General features: G+C 32.7%; 1 protein-coding gene across 1 annotated transcript in view; it reads right to left on the reverse strand.

Moving 5' to 3' along the window:
- Positions 1-646: 646 nt before the first annotated feature.
- LOC100368206 (chondroitin sulfate synthase 1-like) overlaps positions 647-27,925 on the reverse strand; it is a 39,689-nt gene continuing 12,410 nt past the window's right edge. The window contains exon 2 of the mRNA XM_002740479.4: positions 647-4,596. Within this exon, the coding sequence (XP_002740525.2) occupies positions 3,043-4,596 (1,554 nt within the window). The 3' untranslated portion in view covers positions 647-3,042. The remainder of the gene's footprint in view (positions 4,597-27,925) is intronic.

The following is a 27,925-nucleotide window of genomic DNA, read 5'->3' on the forward strand; positions in this document are numbered from 1 at the left end:
CTGAACAGGGACATTTCAAAAGCATACTACGTTTTGAACTAGTAAGAGTGATCAAATGCATTTTGAACAGTTTGTCAAAATGTTTGCAATAGTGTCATTTAGGACTACCGGTACGTACTAAAATCGTGTCAACACAAATAGCTAACATGTTTGTCAGGCTAGGAAAAAAAATTGCAAAGAGAGTGCTTCAAAAAAAACAAACAAGGCACCTGTCCTACAAGAACTTTACGGTGATAAAGTTAAGCAATGAACACCCACAAAACAAAATGTGGTGCAACTTTTCACCACCAGACTTTCTTCAAATTTTCTGGAAATTAACACCAAGTCATGGAAAATATAATTGTTTGCGAAAAATGACAAAAATATTCGCCAAAAAGGTGATTTAAAAGAGTAAGAGTATTCAGATTTGAAAAAAAAAATGCAAAGCCCTTGGAACAGATAATTTCTCTGTTAACATGTGGATATTTTTGTTGTCTCACTAAGTGTTATTGCCTCCAATGCATTATGGGTCTAGTTGCTATGTAAACATATATGAATAGCAGGTACTAGACTGTAGCCTCAGCATGACTAATCTGTACAAGAACCGTGTTATATAATCTCTCGTTAGCGAGAAGTTGATCTATGATAATTAAACAACTCATTGATATAAAGTCCATAAATGTTTATTATTCATAATATATATTTACATCATTGCAAACAAACAAAGTTAAGGGAGATTGAAACAACTGGACAGTTAAAAATTCATCAAAATTCATCAAAATTCAACAAAACAAATGAACAGAAAACTGTAGACAGCAAACATTTAGGATCCTAATATGGAAAGAGGATTTTAGCCAAAACACAATACTGGCAAATACATAAAAACAATTATGATATGGAATGGAAGAAAAGGTTATGTAAAATGTATACATAACAAAAATGGCAGTGTGTTGTTTTATTTCATATATTTCTGATGGATACAGTCAAAAGTTATTAAAGAGTTAATGTAATTTATAAAATCTAAAGGACAAAACACTATAGAGTCTGATCATTATTTGAGAAACAACTGAGATAATTCTGTAATAATGTGACATTAAGTAGTAATCATATAAGTAGCATACTCCACAAAATGTGTGGCATTGGATCTTGTCTCACAATTATATGGTTTCATGTAACAAAAAAACAATATATAATATATAAGAATTAGATATTTAAAATCATAATTATCAAACTGAAAAACAATATATAATATATAAGAATTAGATATTTAAAATCATAATTATCAAACTGAAAAACAATATATAATATATAAGAATTAGATATTTAAAATCATAATTATCAAACTGAAAAACAATAAATGGGAGAAATTTAATTCTATCATTCATTGAAATGTATTATTATTAATTACAGTACCATGCCTACTTAGATTAACCAATATGCGAGAAAACTACATACAAGTTGTATGTTACCTTACTTTGAATAGCTAGAGCAACAGTTTAATTAAATTCATTTAAGTACACTGTGGGCAATTTAATTTGTTTCTATATTATCAATGTCACAGCACTGAATCAAATGCAAACAGCTTACCCTATTTTCTCATAGTGGTGCATGCACTTAAGTAAACTAGAGGTATTGCTATGGTCAAAATAAGCAACATTTTAATGACTTAATAAACAATAAATGCAATTTTTACTTTATATGCACTGCCAATACGGTATGTTGTAACAAATTTATTATTGGTTTTATTTCATAGTGGCAGGTTACTGCACTGACCTCAGAACGGGATAATAAAATGCCATCATAAAGCTGCTGCCTAATGGAATGTAATAAAGGAAATACTAGATATAGGGACGAGTTGGCAGTGAATCAAATCTTATCTGTATTCCTAAAATATTGCTGAATACATTGAATGTCAGTCTCAGGTTAAACATGGAATGGAGGTAGAAATGTTATATCAAATAGATTTGGGAAACCAACTCATATGTAGCACATGTATAGTTACCACAACAGGCTGTTACGATATGTGTGTATAGTATGTTATTAGACTTCTAGCTGGTAAATTACTTTACTTTCACTAGGAATTAATTTTCGCTATTTTCAATGAAGGAATGATTCAGTGAAAATAAAATTCAGCAAATATACCTTTTTTCCTATATTTACATTCAACTCGTCAAAAACTTTAAATGTAAAATTGGGGGAAAAACGGTATATTCGCTGGATTTATTTTTCACTGAATATACCCCTTTCAGTATAGAGTGTGAAAATAAATTGCAAGCGACAATAAAAGTATTTTACAGTGATATATCTAACTTGTATCATGCGATATGAAATAAGGCCATCAAAACTCATAAAGCTCAGCACAAAAAAAATAAAACAGCTTTGTATAATTTGACAAATGAGTTTTTGTGTTACTTCCCGGTTGTCAAAAAATATTTCAATTTCTACTATTAAGGCCTGTCAAATTATGCTGTACCACTACAGTAAAATATGCTACACTCAAAATAAAGCAAACATTGGTGGCAGCACAAGGCTTAGTTAAGAGTTCTGATGTATAAACAATTATTCAGCCCAATGTAGTCACATTACACATCTAGAAAATAAACAAATAAAAACTGTAATAATGTTGATGCAAGTTTCAAACAAAAGCAATGAATGGCCTCAGCATATATGAAATCACTGTTAAGGCCAAGAGATGTTGTAATGTTCACCAAAAGTAGTAGCCTTGTATGGCTGTAACTGATGTACAATTTCAAATAAATAATAAATTTGAATAAAAGTAGGACACTTTAAAAATGAAACTCATGAAATAAAGAGTATTATGAATTATACTTTGGTAGTGTTTTAGAAAAAATGCAGACAGTGTAACAGAAATGTCACATATGTCAATATATTGAACGGAATGATTATCATACACTTAATAAGTTGAAGCTGGTATGGATGAAAATAGTCACAGGATATATTGCTATTTTGATATTAATTGAAAATGTATATACTGTATTTACAATGAAATGAAGGGCAGGTAATGATAAAAGCACCATAGGAGACACTGCATCTTTAGTCCGGTCACGTTTTACTGGTTTCCTTGTGTTTATGTTTACTGTTTTGAATGATATTTGATAACTGACTTGGACTACCATAAGTTGATGTACGTGATCCTAAACACATCTGATATTGCTTTGGTTCTAGTGCTTCATCACATATCACAGGATGATAGATGTGTACAAGTCCCACATCAGGGGAACGGAATACTGTCATATTACTAATTACAAATTTATTATACAGGTCTACATCTTCCAATCCCCAGCCAACGATGGATGCATCCATTCCTCCCACAGAACTTACATCACTATTGTACACACACACTATGCCAAAGCCGTAATGACGGAAAAATCCAGTCTGTTTATTGATGAGAATATTGGTGACTGGAGTCTGTTTGTGTGGGTATACAACTCGTGGTTCATACTGACTGAAAACTTCTGGATAGTAAATCAGTTTTCCCTGCTTTGTGTTTTTTCGGCATCGATACAGAAATCCGGATGAGAAGTGAATATCAACATCTACAAAAAACAATAATGCATCTGAAGGGTATTGAGAGGCTCCAAGTTCCAAGGCCAAGCCTCGTGCAAACTCACCCATAGCGCTAAGAATACGAAGCTCTGAGTTCGGATACAGCTCTTGGTAGTGGGATATTAGCTTGATAATCTCCAATGACTGGTCGTTTTGAGCAGTCTTAAAAAGAACTACAACAAGTTTAACATCTTCTTTTGTAACAAGACATGTTCTTTCAAAGTTTTGCATAAATCGCTTCAATGTTTCAAATCTTCCTGCCAGTGGCAAGACGAAGTGTATTGTTTGCTTACTGTACATGACACTCGCTACATTTCCAAACGCTCCACTAGATACACCATTTGCAAAGTTTGTTAGTGAGTTTGCACTTCGTACATCTGATGCTGGTTTTGTGATTACATCATTCGTTAATTCTTCAATAAACTGTATTTTACCAAACGATTGTTGTAAGTACGCATGTCTTCTGACTGGAACATTACGTTTTTTACCTTTGTGACGTCGATACATAAGTAAAAGATCCAATATATAGTCTACACCGTGTGTTGGAATTATACGCCTGTATCCATATAATATTTCCTGGTAATCTATAGTTCTGCCTCTAGCAAGAGAGTTTCTATTTATCATTTCCATCACCTGCAGTACTATATCTTCTAAAGCAACTTGTAACGTTTTATCCAATCCTCGTTTGGGAGTATCGTATTTTAATGAGTACAAGGACTTAGTAAAGAAATCCCATGCGATCGTCTCATCGTAAATATTTGGCATGTATCGCACAAGATCGGGGGTTGAGCCCAGTTTTGTATTTTCTGTCCTGTCGTCTATAAGTGGTATCTTCAGTAAACGATTCATTTCATTTATCTCCCGTAATGTCCTGAGTGTTTTTAGTTGTAAATAAGCAATTCTTTGACTTTCTAGATATGAGTGTAGACGGTGAAAATGGGGTATACTTTTGATAGGGTGTAGAGTAATAGCTTTGTGAACTTCAGAAGTATGCAGGTTACCAGTAAAAGCATCTTTGGCAAAATATTTATGATAAAACAACTGCTGCATCTGAAAAAGACAATAAAAATACTATATATTAATTCACTAAACATCAGAGTTATCATAAATATAGGTTAACAGTAGTAATATAAATACATGTAATGAAATGAATTTTGATTGTTGTTTAAAAATCTATAGTCTGTTTCAATTGCAGCTAAATATGTGTACTATATAGGGTTTAATTATTTGCTAGATTTCATTTTCACTTAATTCATTCACAGAGAAAACTCTGTTAGTATGCAAAGCCAACATAAAATATATTGTTTCCTTCCTGAACAAGTGATTTAAAACCTAGTGAATATCCCTGCAACTTTAAATCTGCTATAACCCAGTGAATATGTCCCACTATATTATACATATGTAACAGATATATGGTACTACATGTATATGTAACAGATATATGGTACTACATGTATATGTAACAGATATATGGTACTACATGCATATGTAACAGATATATGGTACTACATGCATATGTAACAGATATATGGTACTACATGCATATGTAACAGATATATGGTACTACATGCATATGTAACAGATATATGGTACTACATGCATATGTAACAGATATATGGTACTACATGCATATGTAACAGATATATGGTACTACATGCATATGTAACAAATATATGGTACTACATGCATATGTAACAGATATATGGTACTACATGTATATGTAACAGATATATGGTACTACATGCATATGTAACAGATATATGGTACTACATGCATATGTAACAGATATATGGTACTACGTGTATATGTAACAGATATATGGTACTACGTGCATATGTAACAGATGTATGGTACTACGTGCATATGTAACAGATATACATGTATGGTACTACATGCATATGTAACAGATATATGGTACTACATGTATATGTAACAAATATATGGTACTACATGCATATGTAACAGATATATGGTACTACATGTATATGTAACAGATATATGGTACTACATGTATATGTAACAGATATATGGTACTACATGTATATGTAACAGATATATGGTACTACATGTATATGTAACAGATATATGGTACTACATGTATATGTAACAGATGTGAGAACAACATGCAAACAATTTATTTGAATGCAAAGTACACTACATGATAACTTTTCCCTTTTAGTGACAACCATTGTAATCACTCAAACTACAACTGGTTCATATTAAAGTCAAACTGCTTTGTACCAACACAGCCTTATACTGAACAGCGCCCTCTAGAGATAGTTTCATTGAAAATATAGTGTGATATTAAAATATCATCTCGTCATTTTATCATTCCAAAGCACATATAATACAAATTTGAATTATAGGTTGTGAACTTAAACTATTTTTAACCATAAATATTCATTCAAAATATACAACCAATATAACATGTATAAATCTGGAAGACAATTCTAATAGCCGCATTGTGGTTTGAATAACACATTACAAAAATACAAATAGCAGTTTTGACTCAAAAATAAAACAGAGACAGTAGAATGTCAATTAGAGCTGGCAACAGTGATGAATTTAAAACTATATTGAATACAGTTTCACACCATGATACAAATAAAGAAAAGAAAATGTAAACATTAAACATTTGTGATATTTACTTATGCCTATATTGAATCACTCAAGATTTTCAAGCCACATTTTCACTTGTTTCTTGAAAATACATAAAGCTTAGTCTGCATATTATTATTCTGATTAATAAAATATGTTTGAAAATGATTGGATATCAAGTTGATTTATCGTGTCAACATAAAGAACAGAATTTGATCACTTACCATCATGTTTCAATACAGGCAAGGAAAAAAATAATTAATTTGTTGAATTAACAGTAAGGTATATATATGACAAAACAACCAAAATTGTAATCAGGATTTTAAATTACACTTGCATAGGGTCCAGTATAGCAAGTAAATTGTTACTGTAGATGGAAATTTCAGCTCTCAAAGTTTAATTTTCCCTTGTCGTCATTGACAACAAATTTGAAATTGTTTGTGGCCAACTGGAATAATTTGTAGTCAAGTACAAAATTACTAGTCACCAGAATTGATTGTTTTACAATTATATTAAGAAACATATTTATATTTAAAACTTAGATATTTCATATGCGGTTATTATTGGCTGACACTGATTCACTGACAGGATGAGATCCACTTTCAATTGCATTATTCTGTTGCAAACTATGTAGTTGATCATTCAGACAAGCAAAATATGCAGCAATTCTTGTATGTATTTTCATACAAAAATGTTACAATAATTAAGTACAGTGAATAATGAAATGCATAGAAGTGTGCCACCAAAAATGTACAAGATATATTATCTGTTTTATGTTACAGAGAATTGGTTAGACCTTGTATAGATTGCCAATTGGTATTTTTGAATAGTCATTTATTAAATTTAATAGCCATAGCAACCAAAATGCTCACAATCTGGAGGCCTAAATCTGTTTTGATTAAAAGGAGAAGACCAGGTAAACAACGTAATGCTCCTAGATGAAACAGTTTTCAAAATGTAGAAGAATGCTATTTACAGTTTTTTAAATATCACTTTTCATTCTCTAGATATTTAACTTTGATTCCCAGCAAAGGATTATGGATAAAGTATGCCAACATAGCTACTTTTGTGAAAATATTTTAAAATGATTTCAACCACAAAAAAACTATAAATTGTATTCTCCTATATTTGTGAAGGTCATTCATATCTGAGAGCATTATGTTGTTTGTCTGGTTCACCTTTAAAGGTGGTAATGTACATGTGGAATTTCATGGTCAAATTGCAAAAAATGTGAAATGCATGGGTACCCTGACCCCTTTACATATAGCAAAGAGTACTTGTCATGGGATGACTGCTCAAACACAACGTAGTTACATTTTGAAAAGTCTGTAATGCAGGGGTAGGAAACAAGAGCTAATTGTTGAATAGTTAAACAGCACATACGATTGATATCAGCAAGTCTGAGATGCATTACACACAGTTAAAAAGTTTAGTTTTAGCCTAAATCTTGAATAAACTTATTCAGGTGTTCATTTATTACACCACACATGGGTTGAAGACATATCAAACCACAGTATCACTACACACTGCAGTATTGGAATTGTTAATTACCAATCTAAATACCACAGCCAAATAGTGTTGTTACACTGTTATGTAGTATATCACATGGTGTGTGTTCAATTATTCAGTAGTTCAACAGGTCATTGCTCAATAAGTAAGTTATTCAACACAAAAATTACCTAATAATTCAAATAATTCTAGTAATGTCAACAATTATAATCAAAATAAATTCTCCACAAAGCATGGTATACATGTACTACACATGTACTAGCTATGTTATAAAATATTCAATGGCTAATCCAACTGAAACTTAAAATATTTTACATGTACATACATTGATCTGAAAAAACAAAATAATACATTTTATAGTTAGAAAATATATGTCCATGTATGACTGGGATCCCTTTTTAGGAATTTTAGAAATACTTGATTTTAATGCATTGTCATTAAAATGGTCATCACTCAGCCATCTTAAATTGGAGAAACTAATGAATATATGTGCATATGTGTGACATGATGCATATATAAGGTTTGACCATGATTGGTCAAGACATGTCAGAGTAGAGGCTTTCAAACAGCCTACATTAAAACAAAATGGCCACCAGTCGGCCATTATGAATCCAACAAAAAACAGAATTTTGAATGAAATCAATCCATACATGACAGACCTAGATCCATAATAGCAGAAATAATGGATTTTTAGTACGAAAATGACTGTTTTAGGAAATCATCAGATTCATTAATTTATTTTGTTGAAGCAAAAAAAAAGTTTAATCTTTATGCTCCATTAAGTACAATGTAACTGCTAATTTATTGTGCAGATTATAGAAGACTGGCTTCCATACCTCCCTCTCGCCAACTTGCCAAGCCTTAAGCAAGAGAGTAAAAAGTCCTCTTCAATTACAGTGCTGATTGAGTACCAACCTTGGGGACCAAACCTCTCCTTACTTTATAGCTAAGATACACGAACCATATTACAGCAGCTGCTGTTGTTGTTAGAAGTGTAGAGCACATCCTCAAGACACATTTTAACACAAAAACTGTACCATGTTTATATAATGCACATGATAATAAACAGTTACATGTGACAAGGTATGTGGCCAACTCTCCTGCATGTACATGAATGCAGACTTTGAATTTAACCTTGCAATTCTTTTAGTTAATATGACTATAACCAATGAAGACTAACTTCATGGCATGGGAATGAAGCAATAGATGTGCACGTATGGTAAAACATCTCACGTTTTAACTACACAGTGTCCTGTTGTGAAAGACAAGGGAGTTATGACATTCACTGCAGGCAGCTAAGATGGATTGCGAGAGTAGCATATAGCTAGAAAAAATGTTCTCACTACAATTTTTAGGGTTTTTTTTCCCACAGATTACACTTGCAGAGTGCAATAACCTTTATAAATGAAAACCATTTTAGTGTTGATTTCCACCTTTTAACAAATTAGTCTTAGGTAGGGGGTAATATTACTAAAAGTCTAGACAAGTCTGAATGACTAGTATATTTAAATACATGCATGGCGGCACAGACAAGGTGGCATGCAAACAATTAAACCATGAATGGTAATTGTAGAATTTCTGAAATTCTTTTTGCAACAATATCTTCAAAAAATATTACCGGTAAATACATCCAAGCTAGATACTGTTTTTCACTGTTTTGTAGTATTTTGCTATGGAGGAGAAACTAAAGTTCTTGTTTCCATGGCTACTCTAGAAATGAAACCCAGTAGTGGAGTATGGGGGTTCTTTGATTGCACAGTTACTGTAATATGCATGAGGGGGTCAATGAATATGATACACTTCCGGACAGCAGGAATATGCAGTTGTAGGTAGATATTTACTATATCAGTATCATTTCTGTACTGAATGTGTTGATTTCTTTATTCTAACCATCCAAGAGACCTTTAACAGTTCACAAAATAAAATAAAAGCATTTATATCTTGTATAACAAAAAGACAGATTGTGTGTCCTGCATAGAATCTGTCTCAAATATAACTACTACATTTTGTCAACAACATCCCACAGAAAAATTGTACAAATATATTTGTTCACATGTTCTGTAAGACATAGAAACTGGAAACAATAACATAGCATAATGAGTGCACATGTTGATGTAAATAGCAACAAACCCAACACTGGTGTTAAACAGACCACACAGTGGAAGGACATATCATATATCAAAGAATAGTTGTACCAGGCAGATATGTTGTTATTTTTATTTGTAAATTTATATCTAAAGCAAAACAAATATAGAATCTATGAATATAACAGCTATGTAAATATTACAATTTTCAGCATATCTGATGATGGGCTCCAGGGAAAGTGCTTAGCTGATACAATAACTACACTGCTCATAAAAGATGTTCTCATGGATCAGAACAGGTAGACAACAAGTCATTGTCAATGACACGTCCCTGTTCCGTTCATATTTGAGTGACATATACATTCAAAGCAGATCATGACCGAAATGCACCTGCATATGTACAACACATTTTGCTAAATCTGAACAAAATCCATCCATGCATGACTGAGATCCGGTTCTGGAATTGTGAAAATATGTGATTTTGATGCATTTTCGGCCTTAAAATGGCCATCATTCCGCTATTGTTAAGCAGATCATGAAACAAATGCACATATCTATTTGTGACATGATGTACCATGTGTGTGTGAAGTTTGAACTTGATCAATCCAGACATGTCTTGGATACGGATCCAGAACTGAATTCTTTAACAAAATGGCCGCCAGTCGGCCATTTCGAATTTGATCCGAAAAAAAAAAAAGACGTGCATCAAGGTCCTATTATGTTTAATGTATGTACCAAATTTGAACAAAATCCATCCATGCATAACTGAGATACGGGTCCGGAATGGTGAAAATGTGCGATTTCAATGCATTTTCGGCCTTAAAGCGGCCCCCATTTGGCTATCGTTAATGAGATCATGAAACAAATGCACATACATATTTGTGACATGATGTACCTTGTGTGTGTGAAGTTTGAACTTGATCAATCCAGACATGTCTCGGATACGGATCCAGAACTGAATTCTTTAAAACAAAATGGCCGCCAGTCGGCTATTTCGAACTTGATCCGAAAAAAAAATGACGTGCATCAAGGTCCTATTATGTTTAATGTATGTACCAAATTTGAATGAAATCCGTCCATGCATAACTGAGATCCGGGTCCGGAATGGTGAAAATGTGCGATTTCAATGCATTTTCGGCCTTAAAGCGACCACCATTTGGCTATCGTTAATGAGATCATGAAACAAATGCACATACATATTTGTGACATGATGTACCTTGTGTGTGTGAAGTTTGAACTCGATCAATCCAAGCATGTCTCAGATACGGATCCAGAACTGAATTCTTTAAAACAAAATGGCCGCCAGTCGGCCATTTCGAACCCGATCCAAAAAAAAAAATGACGTGCATCAAGGTCCTATTATGTTTAATGTATGTACCAAATTTGAACAAAATCCGTCCATGCATAACTGAGATCCGGGTCCGGAATGGTGAAAATGTGCGATTTTGATGCATTTTCGGCCTTAAAATGGCCGCTATTCGGCTATCGTTAATGAGATCATGAAACAAATGCACATACATATTTGTGACATGATGTACCTTGTGTGTGTGAAGTTTGAACTTGATCAATCCAGACATGTCTCGGATACGGATCCAGAACTGAATTCTTTAAAACAAAATGGCCGCCAGTCGGCCATTTCGAACCCGATCCAAAAAAAAAAATGACGTGCATCAAGGTCCTATTATGTTTAATGTATGTACCAAATTTGAACAAAATCCGTCCATGCATAACTGAGATCCGGGTCCGGAATGATGAAAATGTGCGATTTTGATGCATTTTCGGCCTTAAAATGGCCGCTATTCGGCTATCGTTAATCGGATCATGAAAAAAATGCATGTGCATATGTCCCATATAAGGTGTGATGTATGAGTGAAGTTTGAACTTAATCGGTCCATGCATGTTCAAGATACAGGTGATCACGGACGCACGGACGCACGGACGCACACAGGGCAAAACATAAGTCCCCGTTTTCGGACTGCGTCCGAACGGGGACTAACAAAGAATGCCTGTAAACTGAATCTAACAAATTCTTCGTGTGACTGTTTATGATGGCTATGTTTGCTGTACAGTAACCTACAGAATCATAAACAAACAAACAACTCAAGTAGAAATCAATACTATTTACTACATGTACTGAATAACATTACTGACTGTGCAATAAGCATGCACTTAAATGTAGTTAGGTTTCACAACCAGCAGCCTCTCGGCTGAGATAGCTCCGCTGTTAGCACTGCACATTTCAATTAAAGAACAGAAGATATCATTAGAAAATGAACAATATGCATAGTATCAATGCAATGGGACTTGCTATTTTCAACAAGAATTCAAAAATATCATTTTTCAACATAAATGATTGTGGTTTTTAACAAGAAGTCGAAAATATCACTTTTTACCAAAAATGACAAAAATATTCACCAAAATTAGAGAATTAAAGATATCATTACAAAATGAACAAATCTGAGAGAGGTCCACATGTAGTACCTATATATATAATATCAAAGCAATTGGACTTGCAGTTTTTAACAAGAAGTTGCAAATATCACTTTTTACCAAAAATGACAAAAATATTCACCAAAATTAGAGAATTGAAGATACATGTATCATTACAAAATGAACAAATCTGAGAGAGGTCCACATGTAGTACCTATATATTTAATATCAAAGCAATTTGACTTGCGGTTTTTAACAAGAAGTCGAAAATATCACTTTTTACCAAAAATGACAAAAATATTCACCAAAATTAGAGAATTGAAGATATGATCATGAAATGAACAAATCTGAGAGAGGTCTACCCAAGGTACATATACACCAAGTATCAAAGCATTCAGGCTTGTAGTTTTCAAGAAGAAGTCAAAAAAGTAAAACATTGACACAGACGACGGCGTCGGACGGACGGCGACGATGACATGGCGACGATGACGACGAACAATCACTCATATGATAAGCTCGGCTGGACAAAGTCAACAGCAGAGCTAATAAAAAACAGATGTGAAATTTAACAATTTGGCATGGAAGATAATCTGTAACTAATAGGGGATTAGAGATAAAATCAGATATGGTGATAAAATGCACCATTACTATCAGCTGTTTTCATTCTGGACTTGAAACTGTAGACTACATCAGATAGCAAGTACAAATCAATCAAGTTGACAGCAAACAGTAATGAACTGTTATTTCATATTCAGGCACCAGGTCTTGGATTCAATGCTACTATGATATCCACTACTGTTATTTATAGCATTCCTAAATAAAGCATGGTGGATTATATTCATCCATGGAAACAAGAGCCATCTAATGATGTGAATACCGGATCTACAATTTTCATGGTAAATTGGTTTAATTTTCCCTGCCTCACGGAAGATAGTAGCTGTAGACACAGGCAATAAAAGTCACTTTCACACAATGTTTTTCTCATGGAATTACAAATTTATACTGTATTCGCTCTATTACTATTAGAAGCACATTTCCAATATATAAAACCATAAAGCCTAAAATTGCAACACATTTGTCCATTATGTAAGGGCGTATGTTTCTAATGGAACAACTGTTATTGCATAATTGGAATACCTCTATCTAGAAACATGTATATATCTAGAATGCTTATAGATTGGAGATAGTGGAGGATTCCACAAAACCTGGTGGTTAGAGGCTCTATATTTTTCTCCTGTGGTGCATAACATGAATTATTCATGCTGTCAGAAAGCAATCTATGGTGATGTAGCAGTGCTAACCCCCCCCCCCCCCCCCTATAGTTGGTTGTAAATCACTCATAAACTGAAGTCTGAATATCAGTGCTGGACCTCCATATACCGGGTAGTTGGTTGTATATCACTCATAAACAGTGTGGTTCTATAGGAGATGTGCTTCTAAACAGAGCAAATAGAGTAGCCCTCTCAACCCAAAGTAATGACTGTAAATCACTTATAAAATGACCAACTGAGATCTGAATCAGAGATAGTCCTCCATCATGTTGACTATAAATCACTCATAAAGTGACAAACAGAGGTCTGAGTCAAACAAGCAATCTATTATTACACAACAACCTACTTTAACATAACACAAGACCTGAATAAAGATGAAATAGATGCTTTATTCTGTGGAGTGATTTTATGCAAATGAGTACTTGTATATACACACAGCTGACAGTAATGCAAGATAGAATAACATTTTAATGGACACTCAAAACTAGTCTTTTTCTATTCTTAGCAGACCGTGTAAGTAGAAACTAAACATATTGAGTTTGAATATATCTGTACAATCTAACAAACAATACATTATAGACAGTATTACAAAGGTCCTCCACAGGAAGTGAATATTTCCCTTTTGTGAGTATTTATAATGCTGAAAGGAAATAAAAGGGATACTAGCCATCATGCTCTAGTTTCTAAGTTTTTGTATGTAGAATTTTTAATAATTCATTTAAATATAAGGGGTTTTTAGAATACAAAAATATGGAAAAATCTTGACTGGCCAAAGTCTCTGAGTGAAATTCAATAATTACACAAGTCATTCATGACATAGTCTCTGCTACAAATGTAGTTATCAAATTAAAGATATATAGTTTTGTTAATAGTAATATAGTTTGAACATAAACATGTATGGATCTAGAAGCTGATGCTTGATTATGATAATTTTTTTAACATTGAAATGATTGACATTCAGACATCTGAAATCTAATTGTCAAACGAGTACTTGTCTGTATTGAGAGATATTACTCTGGAACAGCATTAATTAACACAAAATGGCCACCATTTGGCCATCTGTATATCTATGACATGATGTATAATGAATATATAAAATTTGAACTTAAACAGTCAAGATATGGCACTGGAACGGCATCCATTAAAACAAAATGGCATCAAGGCCCTATAATGTATCGAGTTTGAACAAGATCCATCTGTAAACAGCCAAGAGACAGTTCCAGAATTTCCAGAAAAGATTGATTTCAATGAATTTTCAGCACAAAAATGGCCATTATTTGGCCATCTTGAATAAGATTGTGAAACAATGGTGAAGGTAGAGCTATGGTAATAGTAGTAACTGAACAGTACCAGTACTGATGAGTTGCCAAATAGAAATTACAAATTAAACATACATGTATATATAAGGACAAAGAAAATGCATATATATCAACACATAAATAAAAGACCTTTCAACTGCAGGTATATTAAAAAAGCCAAATGCTATTGATATAAATAATACAAATAGATGAATTTTCAAAAACTGCCAAGGACCATCGCAATATTTGATTGGTGAAATACAGAACACATTAAATCACACTGAATTTCAAAAGTAAAGGAAGTCCTCATACACAACCTCACTGGTATACTACAGCCTTGGTAATATACCCGGTATAGACACTACAAAAAATCATCGAAAGTACAACTCCAAAAACTATACAGGTCATCTATGCATACAGATTAATCACACTTTATATATAATTTTGATACTGATCAGCTGAATATTATTGGAGTTATTGCGTTTACAGTAAAAGTTTTCGACGACAACAAAGGTGGTGGGCAACTACAGACTTTTGCCACTTTCCCTTGACTGTCCTCGTGTACATGCTCACTGGTGTGCTACGACCTAGTTATTGAAGGCCACTGTAATGGATCACATAGCATGGTAATGTACAGACTTTTTAAAAAATAAAAACTGAAAAAATTCATCAAAAGTACAATTTTTGACACCTCAACTCCAACAAACTACACAGGTCATCTAGGCTTGAACTTCACAGAGGCATTGAAGGCCATTGCCTTGATGCCCAAATAGTTTGATTTGGTGCTCTATGGTATTCCCTATGTTATTCCCAATGTTATTCCCATGTGCTAAAGCAATTTCATAAAATTTTGCTTTGAAAATGGATGCTCTCTCAACCCCGAAGGTTGAGTAAAAAATCATGAATTATCAGTCTGAAATACAAAATAATGCAACATACACTTAATATTATTTAAACTTACTGTGAGTTATGATATGCTTTTAAAAGTTGACCATTTCTTCAGAATATTTAATAGTTTGAAATTATTGTTGGCATTATTCCCAAATGATGACTGGGGAATTTGGAAGCCCAGTTTGTAAATTAAAGTACAGTAATCAGTCAAGGTCATTTAGGAAATTTAGGCCTTGAAAATGGGTGTCATCTTAACTGTAAAGAAGTGTAGAGCTTGATTAGTGGAGCTGTCTAACAAACTTTTATTTAACTGCAAGTTCAAGGATACCATAAACTTAGGCTCAGTTCATAGAAATGTATTGTATTTAAAGCTTGACATTTAGATGTGAAGGGCGTTCATTTGTAGGTCACATTTTATATGAAATATAGATCATTATGGGGTCAAAACACAGTGGCTAGAATTAGAGGTAAGAATTATACCTCATTATCACATTGCTCAACAAGATCAAAATACCAATGATGGTATAGCCTAGTTTTGAATACAACTCTAATAACACTCTCACCGGGAATCCGGGAACTAAAGTGTTTATGTTGTTTACACTTTTAATCTGCCTCCCATTGTGGGTCGTTTAGAATAATAATATCTCTATGTTTTAATATGTATAGAAATGATGGTTATTTTATGTTATTGGGTGCTATTACAAAAAATGTTGTGGCTATACCATAAAATACTTGTAGTAATCTGCTTCAAAAATTTAAAATCCAAAGTCAACTTTTTTAACAAAATAAACTTAATTTTTGCCATATGAGTTAGAATAAGGTCTGTAGCCAAAATTAATAAAGAAATAAGAAAATAAACTAAAATGGAGAAATGTACCATGTATGTTCGTAATATGGGTTCCATACAAATGATAATATACTGTAAAGAGGTTAATTATTCACTGGGTTTTAATTTTGCTTATTCGCTGCCTGGAAAATGCGCTAAATTAATAAAACCCAGTGAAAATGTAAAATTTAGCATAGAATACATTATCTAATTGATAAAACCGTGAATTTTAAACCTACTAAATATGCCTGAAATGCTAAATCAGTGAAATTTAAACCTAGCGAAAATTAGTCATTTTACAGTATGTCATAATACAATGTGAACAACAACACTGAGTGTTGCGTAGCTTGCAGTGTTCAGTACTCAGGTTTATCTAGGTGAATTAAATTATTTTAGAATGGCTGCCTATTTCCTAATCAGCACTGAGTCCATCTCGTCCAGATCAAGTATCACCATACATGTACTTGTTAGTAGAACACAGTGGGTTGCGGGAATATCACACATATCTGGCAAATTCATGACGTGATAACCCCACCCAGGCAACAGGCAACATCATGATCAACATTGAGGATTTTGGAACATGTTTAGCCCTTGATTTGTTTGAAATGGCAGTTTGATAAAAGCAGTATTCATTTGGTAAGACAATGACAAGTCTAGTAGACATATAGGGTCTATGTACGCGTATTTGATAAAAGCAGTATTCATTTGGTAAGACAATGACAAGTCTAGTAGACATATAGGGTCTATGTACGCGTATTTGATAAAAGCAGTATTCATTTGGTAAGACAATGACAAGTCTAGTAGACATATAGGGTCTATGTACGCGTATTTAAATTACTTGTACATCTATGTATAATTCCAAGGAACATATGCCACAAATTGCCACAAACGAATACTGCTATTTTTGTTGAAAAAAAATTACATTCTACACAAATTTGTTGACATGTTGAAATAAAATTATGTATGAATCAAAAGTAAGGATTAACATCAAATAAATATGCAGAGATACAGTATTGACAAGAGTGGCATGGAATATAATGTTCTTCATTAATAATTGAAATCACTCATGTATGCATATACTTGTATCTATATATAGCAATACTGTTTAACAGACAGACAGACAGTCAAGCTATCAAACACTACAACTATCAGTAGCTGTTTATGAATGGTTTGTCAGATACATGTATACTGTTGTATTTTTGAAACCATGGAAACAACAGACATGTGATGTTATGATTATGTGGTAGTGTTGTACTGGTATAGACATTTATTAATAACTTAATAAGCCCTTTTGATACAGTTAAACTAACACTACAGATCAATCAAAATATCATTACAGCCATTGTATGTACATAATGGCATACTTGGGATGATACTGTTTTCCAAGCTAAATAGCAAAGCATCACAATAATTTGCTTTATAATGTAAATGATAAACACTGTGGTAATTGATAGCTCAGCCACATCAGATCAGTTCAAATAACATGTAATTATGTAAAACAGTGAAGCTCTCAAACTAATATTTTTTTATTTATTTACATAATTTCATTAACTGTCAAATTTTATAAAATAACAATTTTGGATATAATGCAATGTAAAATTATTTACGAGGAAATAAAGTTAGTGTTATTACGATTATTGTACATGTAGTCCATTATTCGCAATCCAATTACAAAGGAATAGCAGAGAGAACACATTATGAATACTACCGGTACAAAATTATGTAAATTGTGAATGACTATAATAGAAATGAATAGAATTGTCAATCAAAACATAGATCTTAGAGGGTCTATGAACAAATTAACAAGAAGCATGTATGTGTTTTGTACCAAATTAGAACAAAAATGATCAGTCAGCAAGGGTAAAAATAATAAACATTTTCACACAAATAGAATCTACTTGACTTGTACTACACATGTGTCTATACATTTTCTACTCAACTGAGGTTATTATCTACTCTGAACTCAAGGGATCTGGAACATTACATGAACATGTAAGTCACACCATTGGAGAACTGTGCTTACATTCACTGCAGATAACAATATACATTCAACAAATTTGTATTGGGAACCCAGATATCAACATTGGTAACAATAATTAACCTGTTTACAATTTGTCCCAAACACCATGTGCTTAGACAATCCCTGTGGTGCACACCACTGAAGTGGCATACAAAAGTATAGATTCTTTTCAGAGGGTAGGTCTTAATAACCAGCATCCCTATGGTGATTCATTTGGAGCTACATGTTGTACCATATCTAAGCACCTTGTGTGCTGTGTTTAAGCATATTGTACTGTGTTTGAAGGTTACTAAGCAATGACTAAATATAAGAAGTGGTCTTTATAAGCTCATCTTGTGTTGATCTTTGTAATGGTACTGTAAATGCATTAAATATTGACTGATTTTTAATATCCCTTTTTTAGCAGATATGTAAAATCTGCTAAATTAAACCCCTGTGAACATATAGAATAACAATAGAACTCATTGTTTCCCTGACAAGAAGGTGAACTTTAAACCCAGTAAAATTGCTCAAAACATGATTAAATGTTATTGAATGTAAATTCTTTTACAGTATTTTAGTTAGTTCTGGTACATTTGGCATCCTTGAAGTTGTTATTTTTGGATATTGGAATTTATAAACACAGGAGAGCTATGGTTCTTCCCATGTACATGTACTGCTAAACACAGTGTGCAAAGCAAAGGTGTATCACAAATAAGTCAATAAAAGCACACTATTTTCTCGTATCTCATCATTGAAACTACCCCCAATTAATATTATGTTTAATTAAACTCTCACATAAGCAAAAAGCATGACAAAAAACAATCAGTTTGATGTTTTTTTCTCTAGAATTTAAGTCTGTAGATTGTTGGTAAATCTGATTGCAACCATTTTTTTAGGTCAAAAATAATTTTATGAAATCACTATAGTAGGGCTTCCCTCATAAAGTAGAACAGCAAAACATGCTAGGAAATGGTTCTCTGCTCCTATTAGTAGTTTGCTATGGGCTTCTTGGTGTTTATTGTTGTCTAGTTTCCAAACGGTCATACATGCATGGTAAGACACTTTTCTTTAAATTCCGCTGAAATGACAGATGCCATAATACTCAAATATCCAAGGCATAGCTACTACAGTTACCGGTACATAATATTGCCCTTATTTGACCTGCAATAAATGGCTGCCATCAGAGTTTAATATACAGAGGTCTAGTAACGTAAATCTCAGGAAAATACAAAATCAAACCAATCATTTTTGTCATGGTTTTTATTCGCTTTGGTGAGTGTTTAATAAATACATTATCAATTGGTGATAGTTGCAATGCTGTGCTGAGAAAATATTGTGCATTTTATGGAGACTTATTTGCAACAAGTCATTGTCAATGACACGTCCCCGTTCCGTTCATATTTGAGTGACATATACATTCAAAGCAGATCATGACCGAAATGCACCTGCATATGTACAACACATTGTGCTAAATCTGAACAAAATCCATCCATGCATGACTGAGATCCGGTTCTGGAATTGTGAAAATACGTGATTTTGATGCATTTTCGGCCTTAAAATGGCCATCATTCGCTATTGTTAAGCAGATCATGAAACAAATGCACATATCTATTTGTGACATACCATGTACCATGTGTGTGTGAAGTTTGAACTTGATCAATCCAGACATGTCTTGGATACGGATCCAGAACTGAATTCTTTAACAAAATGGCCGCCAGTCGGCCATTTCGAACTTGATCCGAAAAAAAAAAGACGTGCATCAAGGTCCTATTATGTTTAATGTATGTACCAAATTTGAACAAAATCCATCCATGCATAACTGAGATACGGGTCCGGAATGGTGAAAATGTGCGATTTCAATGCATTTTTGGCCTTAAAGCGGCCCCCATTTGGCTATCGTTAATGAGATCATGAAACAAATGCACATACGTATTTGTGACATGATGTACCATGTGTGTGTGAAGTTTGAACTTGATCAATCCAGACATGTCTTGGATACGGATCCAGAACTGAATTCTTTAACAAAATGGCCGCCAGTCGGCCATTTCGAACTTGATCCGAAAAAAAAAAAAAGACGTGCATCAAGGTCCTATTATGTTTAATGTATGTACCAAATTTGAATGAAATCCGTCCATGCATAACTGAGATCTGGGTCCGGAATGGGGAAAATGTGCGATTTCAATGCATTTTCGGCCTTAAAGCGGCCGCCATTTGGCTATCGTTAATGAGATCATGAAACAAATGCACATACGTATTTGTGACATGATGTACCTTGTGTGTGTGAAGTTTGAACTTGATCAATCCAGACATGTCTCGGATACGGATCCAGAACTGAATTCTTTAAAACAAAATGGCCGCCAGTCGGCTATTTCGAACTTGATCCGAAAAAAAAATGACGTGCATCAAGGTCCTATTATGTTTAATGTATGTACCAAATTTGAATGAAATCCGTCCATGCATAACTGAGATCTGGGTCCGGAATGGTGAAAATGTGCGATTTCAATGCATTTTCGGCCTTAAAGCGGCCGCCATTTGGCTATCGTTAATGAGATCATGAAACAAATGCACATACATATTTGTGACATGATGTACCTTGTGTGTGTGAAGTTTGAACTCGATCAATCCAAGCATGTCTCAGATACGGATCCAGAACTGAATTCTTTAAAACAAAATGGCCGCCAGTCGGCCATTTCGAACCCGATCCAAAAAAAAAAAGACGTGCATCAAGGTCCTATTATGTTTAATGTATGTACCAAATTTGAATGAAGTCCGTCCATGCATAACTGAGATCCGGGTCCGGAATGGTGAAAATGTGCGATTTTGATGCATTTTCGGCCTTAAAATGGCCGCTATTCGGCTATCGTTAATCGGATCATGAAAAAAATGCATGTGCATATGTCCCATATAATGTGTGATGTATGAGTGAAGTTTGAACTTAATCGGTCCATGCATGTTCGAGATACAGGTGATCACGAACGCACGGATGCACGGACGCACGGACGGACGAACGGACGGACGCACACAGGGCAAAACATAAGTCCCCGTTTTCGGACTGCGTCCGAACGGGGACTAATAAACTTTTGATTTATGGAATATAAGGAAACCGTAGGTCATCTGTGGAGATAAAATCTCAATATCTGAAAATAATAACTTTAAGGATATCAAATGTACTAAAAATGAAAAAAAAACTACCGATATTACAAAGACCAATTAATGACAGAAGAATAGATAAGGACCCATAGTTATAGGAAGAGTTGACAACTGTAATACTACAGCAAAAACACCTAAAACACACTACCGATACTTATTAAAACCATCAAAGCATGTGTAATGTATGACACTATGAAAATTTACTGCCATCAACTGTGCCTATAGCCATTATTACTTTATTGTGACATATCCTCAAGTCTGGTCTCAAGTTTAAGACAGCTACTTGACCACTTGTCAATAAAAGTAAAAGTGACAGCAACATTTTTTTTTTTAATATATATGAAAACAATTTTATTAGCACAAGAAGAATAGGCAAAAATAAACAGCCACGAAATACATGTAATACTGGTTGTGGTGATACAAACAATAACATCATTACAAGTCTTCATGATTGTTCATATAAATCAAAATGACACATTTATTATGTCTACATTTTTAAAGTTGATTTCCCTCACAAGAGTTTCAAAAGGCTGTAAGCTTCATTAGAATACCTGTCTACTTGGCTATTTCAGTCAGCTACTTTGTATTTCTAAGACTTGCATTCTATAGAAGAGTAATATTTTGGCTTCATATTAAATATTACTTATTTTTACGCTAAAAACACTTCTGTAATTTACATATGTACATGTGTTACTATTACCGTAGTGTTGTCCTGAGTAATGACTTGAAATAAATAGATTTTTCGAGAAACGGCACTTTATCAATAGCTTAAAAGACAATTTTTTATTTACATAAATGACAGGTGGCAAAAATAAGTCAACCCATTGAGTGCCATTGTCAACTTGTGGCACGATCTACAAATGATTTTAAATGGTCTGTTACTCCTCACATGAACTGTCGATAAAAATTGACACACTTTTTGATCAAAAACTAAAATCAATATCTGAAATCAAGTGTATAGTCTAAAATAGTAATTAAATTTACTGAAAATTTTACAAATTTTGAAAATATTTTCACTGAATTTGGGGTGGAAAAATATCTGGCACAAAAGGGTTAATGATCTACAGTAGATTAAATGCAATATTATGTTTATATTTGCTTACAGATGCACTAATAAAGGGATGTACATGTACAGAGTATTTTCATGCAAATTAGATATATTTTTATATGGACATCATGAATAAAATATTGATAAGTCAGATGAAAATTTTATACTGAATATTACTGCATCGTGTGTGGTACAACACAAATTAGCATGTTTGCTTGGCATCCAAGAGGTTGTATGTTTGATCCCTATACTATCTAACTCTTTTACACAGCAGTACACTAGTCTAGTTAATTACTAGTACAGTCTGCCCAGACCACCACTATATTGGGTTTCTGTTTCCTTAGTTCACATTAAAAAACCAGGGGCATCTAAAAAAAATACTGGTATTACCATGGAGCACCATGATATAAAGTTTTATAAAAAAAAAAAAAAAAGTTTTAAATATAAATTTTAAACTTTTTAGTAATATAGTTTGGAATTCCAATAGCTCAGTTCAACAGCTCTTCTTGAAGTTGCTGATATTGAGGGTTCAAATCCCACCCTTCTTAATATTTGGCTCAGTAAGAATTTTTGTGTATACAATATTAATAATGTTTTATAAATGACAGTTGAAAACAACGTAACCAATCATAATGCCTTAGGAGAAACATCATAGAAAACCAGACAATGTCTGAAGGAAACCTGCTAAGACTCATGGGTAATTGGGCATTACCAATTTGTCTAAGTAACCAATGAAAGTGGTCTTCTTTATAAGCTTTTTCCATTTTCCATGATAAATGTTATATTAGTATTTTAATTTCCATAAAAGCTATGTATTGAGTTTAAATAATTAAATTATTGGTTTTAGAATTATTGCCATATTGTGGTATATTGTCCTAGAAGTATTGGTATGCTGCATTTTCTCATACCAGAGCATGTTTTTCCTGTGCCTCCTTCAAACTTTGGCAGAATTGCTTGTTGACTTGGGATTTACAGCCAGATCATTATGAATTATTCATAAATAGTGACATAATAAAAATTGACTAATTGGCAATGGTTGGAATAACTTGAAGCAATAATTTAATTAGAGATAACAGCCCTCAAATGGCAACAAAAAACACTTCAAACTGTGCATTCATTTGTGTTCAATGACAGATTTTAATTTTACCATAGCTATTAGTGCTTCTGTGTCCAATATTACAAAGGAAAGTGTTCGAATGTGAGGTAGGGTGCCTGCTACATGCAAGTATCTATTGAAAAAGAGCTTTGCTTGGTTCTCTTCTTTTAGAAGGGAAGCAATCTGCTTATATCTACCCAAGTCGACCACAGTCAGTGCAGAATGGCAAAGTTAGGAGTTGTTAATAAGTTTAATTAAAATATTGACTTTATAATTATTGCCATATTACAAACAGTAACAATAAAATCTCATTTGCATACAACCTTCCAATTGGCTGATTATATTGTCATGGAAGTATGACCAACAAGTCAAACATATTATCAACAGATGGTGTTTTGAGTTACTGTTACCCTTATCATAAAGAAACAAGAAAATAACATTGTTCCATACATGTATTATTGTTACCATAAAATTATTTTTTTTTCAATAATTATTTTATATCATTGTACTTATACATGAGTCATGTTATATGCATATTTATATTGCTATTAACTGATAGAAAATGTTATTTCTAAGGATGCATCAAAGATATTATTATAGGTCATCAAATTTTTTTTCTGTGTGTTGGTTAACTTGACAACCAGGATTTTGACAAAAATCATTTGTAACTTTAATAATGTGAGTATTTTTATTTTAGTCAGTACTTTGAGTGTTTTTGTCAAAGAGCTGGGCACTAAGTGTATAAGGTAACACTCACTTTTGTATACCTGTTGCTAAAATTATATGTCTACCATTTGTGGAAAGACTGAAGAATGGCAGCAGCAGTTTAAAGCAGTGTGTTATATGTTAAAATGTCCATCAGACAAACATGGATTAAAATCTCAATATTCAATTCAATCAGCAAGACAATCTGAGAAATAGTTTGGCATGTTATCAGGATTGAATAAATTTGACAAAAATTACAGGCATTCCACTATACCAGTATTAGAGAAGCAGCATGGAGGCTCAATTTATTTCCAATTAACTACATGAAATTCAGTTGACTGGTCTAAAATTTCAAAGTATTTTAAAAGTCAATGTAGTATGATATGTGCATACTTTTATGTGCACGCCAGTTATCAGAAGTAATCTAACAGTACATACTTCTTAGACACCCTAAACCACTACAAAACCTACTGATATGACATGAATATGTAGTAAATGTTGAATTGGTACTTTCCTGCCCATACCACATTGGCACAGGTGGAATTGAACTGTCTATACGATACCACACCTTTCTACACCACATCCTTCCTCCCTACACAGGATATCACATAGCCATTCATTTCAAATAATTCATCACATTCACTAGTTACTAATAACATACCAATAAGCAATGCATCGGTTTGTCTTACAAAATAAACCACTATTGTATATATGTGTTGATAAGCATAATGAACAAAGTATTGTATTTGCTCTATTAGTGGCGCATGCACTATATGTAAATCACAGAGGTATATCTATGATTAAAACAATACTGTAAAATACTTTATTTTAGCTGAAAAGACTTGTTGAGTATTTCGTATGGAATTTATTTTCACTGATTTTTAACAAGTTGAATGTAAAATATAGAAAAAATGGTATATTCACTGGATTTTATTTTCCCTAAATCATTCCTTCAGTGAAACGAGCGAAAATTAATTCCAAGCAAAAATAAAGTAATTTACAGTATTTCAATAATTCAGTATACAGCAAATGTTTGGTTTACTGTAAATGCATTAATTATTCATTGGGTTTTAATTTAACTATTTTTGTTGATAAGAAAAATTTGCTGAATTAAATCCACATGAACAAAAACAAAATAATAATAATATTTATTGCATCTTTAGAAATACAGTATTTCTATCAATAGCAATTAAATAGTACAATAGCAATTAAAGTATAATAATAATTATGAAATAATAAAGAAAGAGAAAATATTATAATGTTAAGTATAAAAGTAAAATGTAATACTAATAAGTTTAATAATACTATAACTAAGACTAATAAAATTCAAAACTATCTATTCTTTCTTGAAAGGCTTTGTAAATGACATAGTGCCTGTTATGCAATAATTTTTGGTAAATAAAATTGAAATAAGGAGTCAATTTTGAATCAGAACTTCAAACTATATGTATGTCAGTATGTGTGACATGATGTATAATATATACGTTCATTTCAATTGCCATCAGTCAAGTAAAAGATATATACATTGAAATAAAATGGCCACCAGTCAGCCACCTAAATCTGTACATGCTCGCGACTAAAAACCAGAGCTGAAATGACGAAAATACATGAAACTAACATTGGACCATCTTCAGTGAAACATGCATTATACGGTAAGAACATTGTTATTCCAGATTATCAAGATATCTGAAAACAATATCATGATGAAACTTTATATATGTGGGCTGTGTGGCATTTGTGTGATTCAACATGTTTGCAATATCTCACTGGCTACTCACCATAATTTAATAATTGCTAAACATGTTTTATTTATACAGTAAAATATGGCTGGAGCTGCAGTTATTTTGATGTGAGTTTCTCATTTCATAAATGAGTACAATTTCACCAGGCTAATTACATATGCACAATACAATTGTGAGAAGTTTTAACGGATTTTAGTTACCAGTTACATGTACTGTATTTATACTCTGGTATTGGTTATATATATATTTAAGCTACCATGCAATATAGACAACCAACAGTGAACACAGCCCACTTTAATTTAATTTAATTTCTACTTATTTCAATACTGTAAAATACTTTATTTTCGCTTGGAATTTATTTTCCTATACTTTTCTTTAAACTTGTTTGAAATTAGTGAAAATAAATTATGTACAAAGCACCAAAGACTCTTTTCAGCGAAAATTAATTCCAGCAAAAATAAATATCCTATCATTATTGTTTATCATTTCACAGTTACTTTTACCACACATGTTACAATATCTAATTGATACAGGCTTACTCACAATAAAATTAAATCATATTTTACAATATCATGAATAATTTATCTGCATGCTGATATTTAATTCCACAGAATTACTTCATTCAATTCTGCAAGTAAAAACATTAACAAGTGGTTCACTATCGTTGTGGATTTTAGAGCAAAATTTGTAATAAGTACTGGGGTACATTACTGGGGTAAAATTATTTCAAATCTGGTATTAAGGTGAAAGTCGATGTAATTGATTTTTGTGAATTGGAAAAGCAGAAATCATCAAAATTAAGATACTTCAAGTAAAGTACAAGTAATCATTGTTTTCATGGTCTGACTGTGCAATTGGCATATTTAGCTTATTAAATAAAAAACCTGTCTTTCATAGTTATTCTGCTTGAGCTAGATTCAGGGCAATATGACAAAGATGATTTATTTAATACTTGTGATAGGAAAAAGCTTCTCGTCTTCTAGTTCATTTGTATTGCAAGTAGAACATGTTCTATTTTTGATGTCAATGTCTCAGTGTACCATGATTCATCACCATAGATAATGAACATTGGGTCAGATTGCCATACTTTATATCTTTGTACATTAATCTAGTATACTGTAATTACCTTAGTTCCATTTTTTCATCACAAATTCTTAAAATAGTCCAGTTAATAGTCTTTACTTTCCTTCAGAAAATTGAGACAAAAATAGCCAAATTTTTGAGGAACAAGCCATGCATTGCACAGTCCCCGATAGTTATCAAATTTAAGATATATAGTTTTGTTCATAGTAATATACATGTAGCTGGAATATAACCAATGAAAATGATTGACATTTGTATCTGATCATCAAACAAGTACTTGTCCATATTGAGAGATATTGCTCTGCAACAGCATTCAAAATCAGCCATTTTGAATACATGTATATATATATATATATAACATGATGTATAACAAATATTTAAAATTTGAATATAATCAGTCAAAGCATTTAAGAGATATGGCTCTAGAAGCCCAATCATTAAAAACAAAATGGCCGCCTGTCAACCATTTTGAATCCAATCTGAAAAATAAAATGACGTGCATCAGAAACCTGTAATGTCTAATGTATGTTATAAGTTTCAACAAAATCCATCCATAAATGCCAGAAATGCTCGATATTGGAGGATTTTTTTAGAACAAAAATGACCACCATTCGGTCATTTTGAATAGGATTGTCAAATCAATATA

This window comes from Saccoglossus kowalevskii, chromosome 13, assembly GCF_978046115.1.
Source record: "Saccoglossus kowalevskii chromosome 13, keSacKowa6.1, whole genome shotgun sequence".
NCBI lineage: Eukaryota > Metazoa > Hemichordata > Enteropneusta > Harrimaniidae > Saccoglossus > Saccoglossus kowalevskii.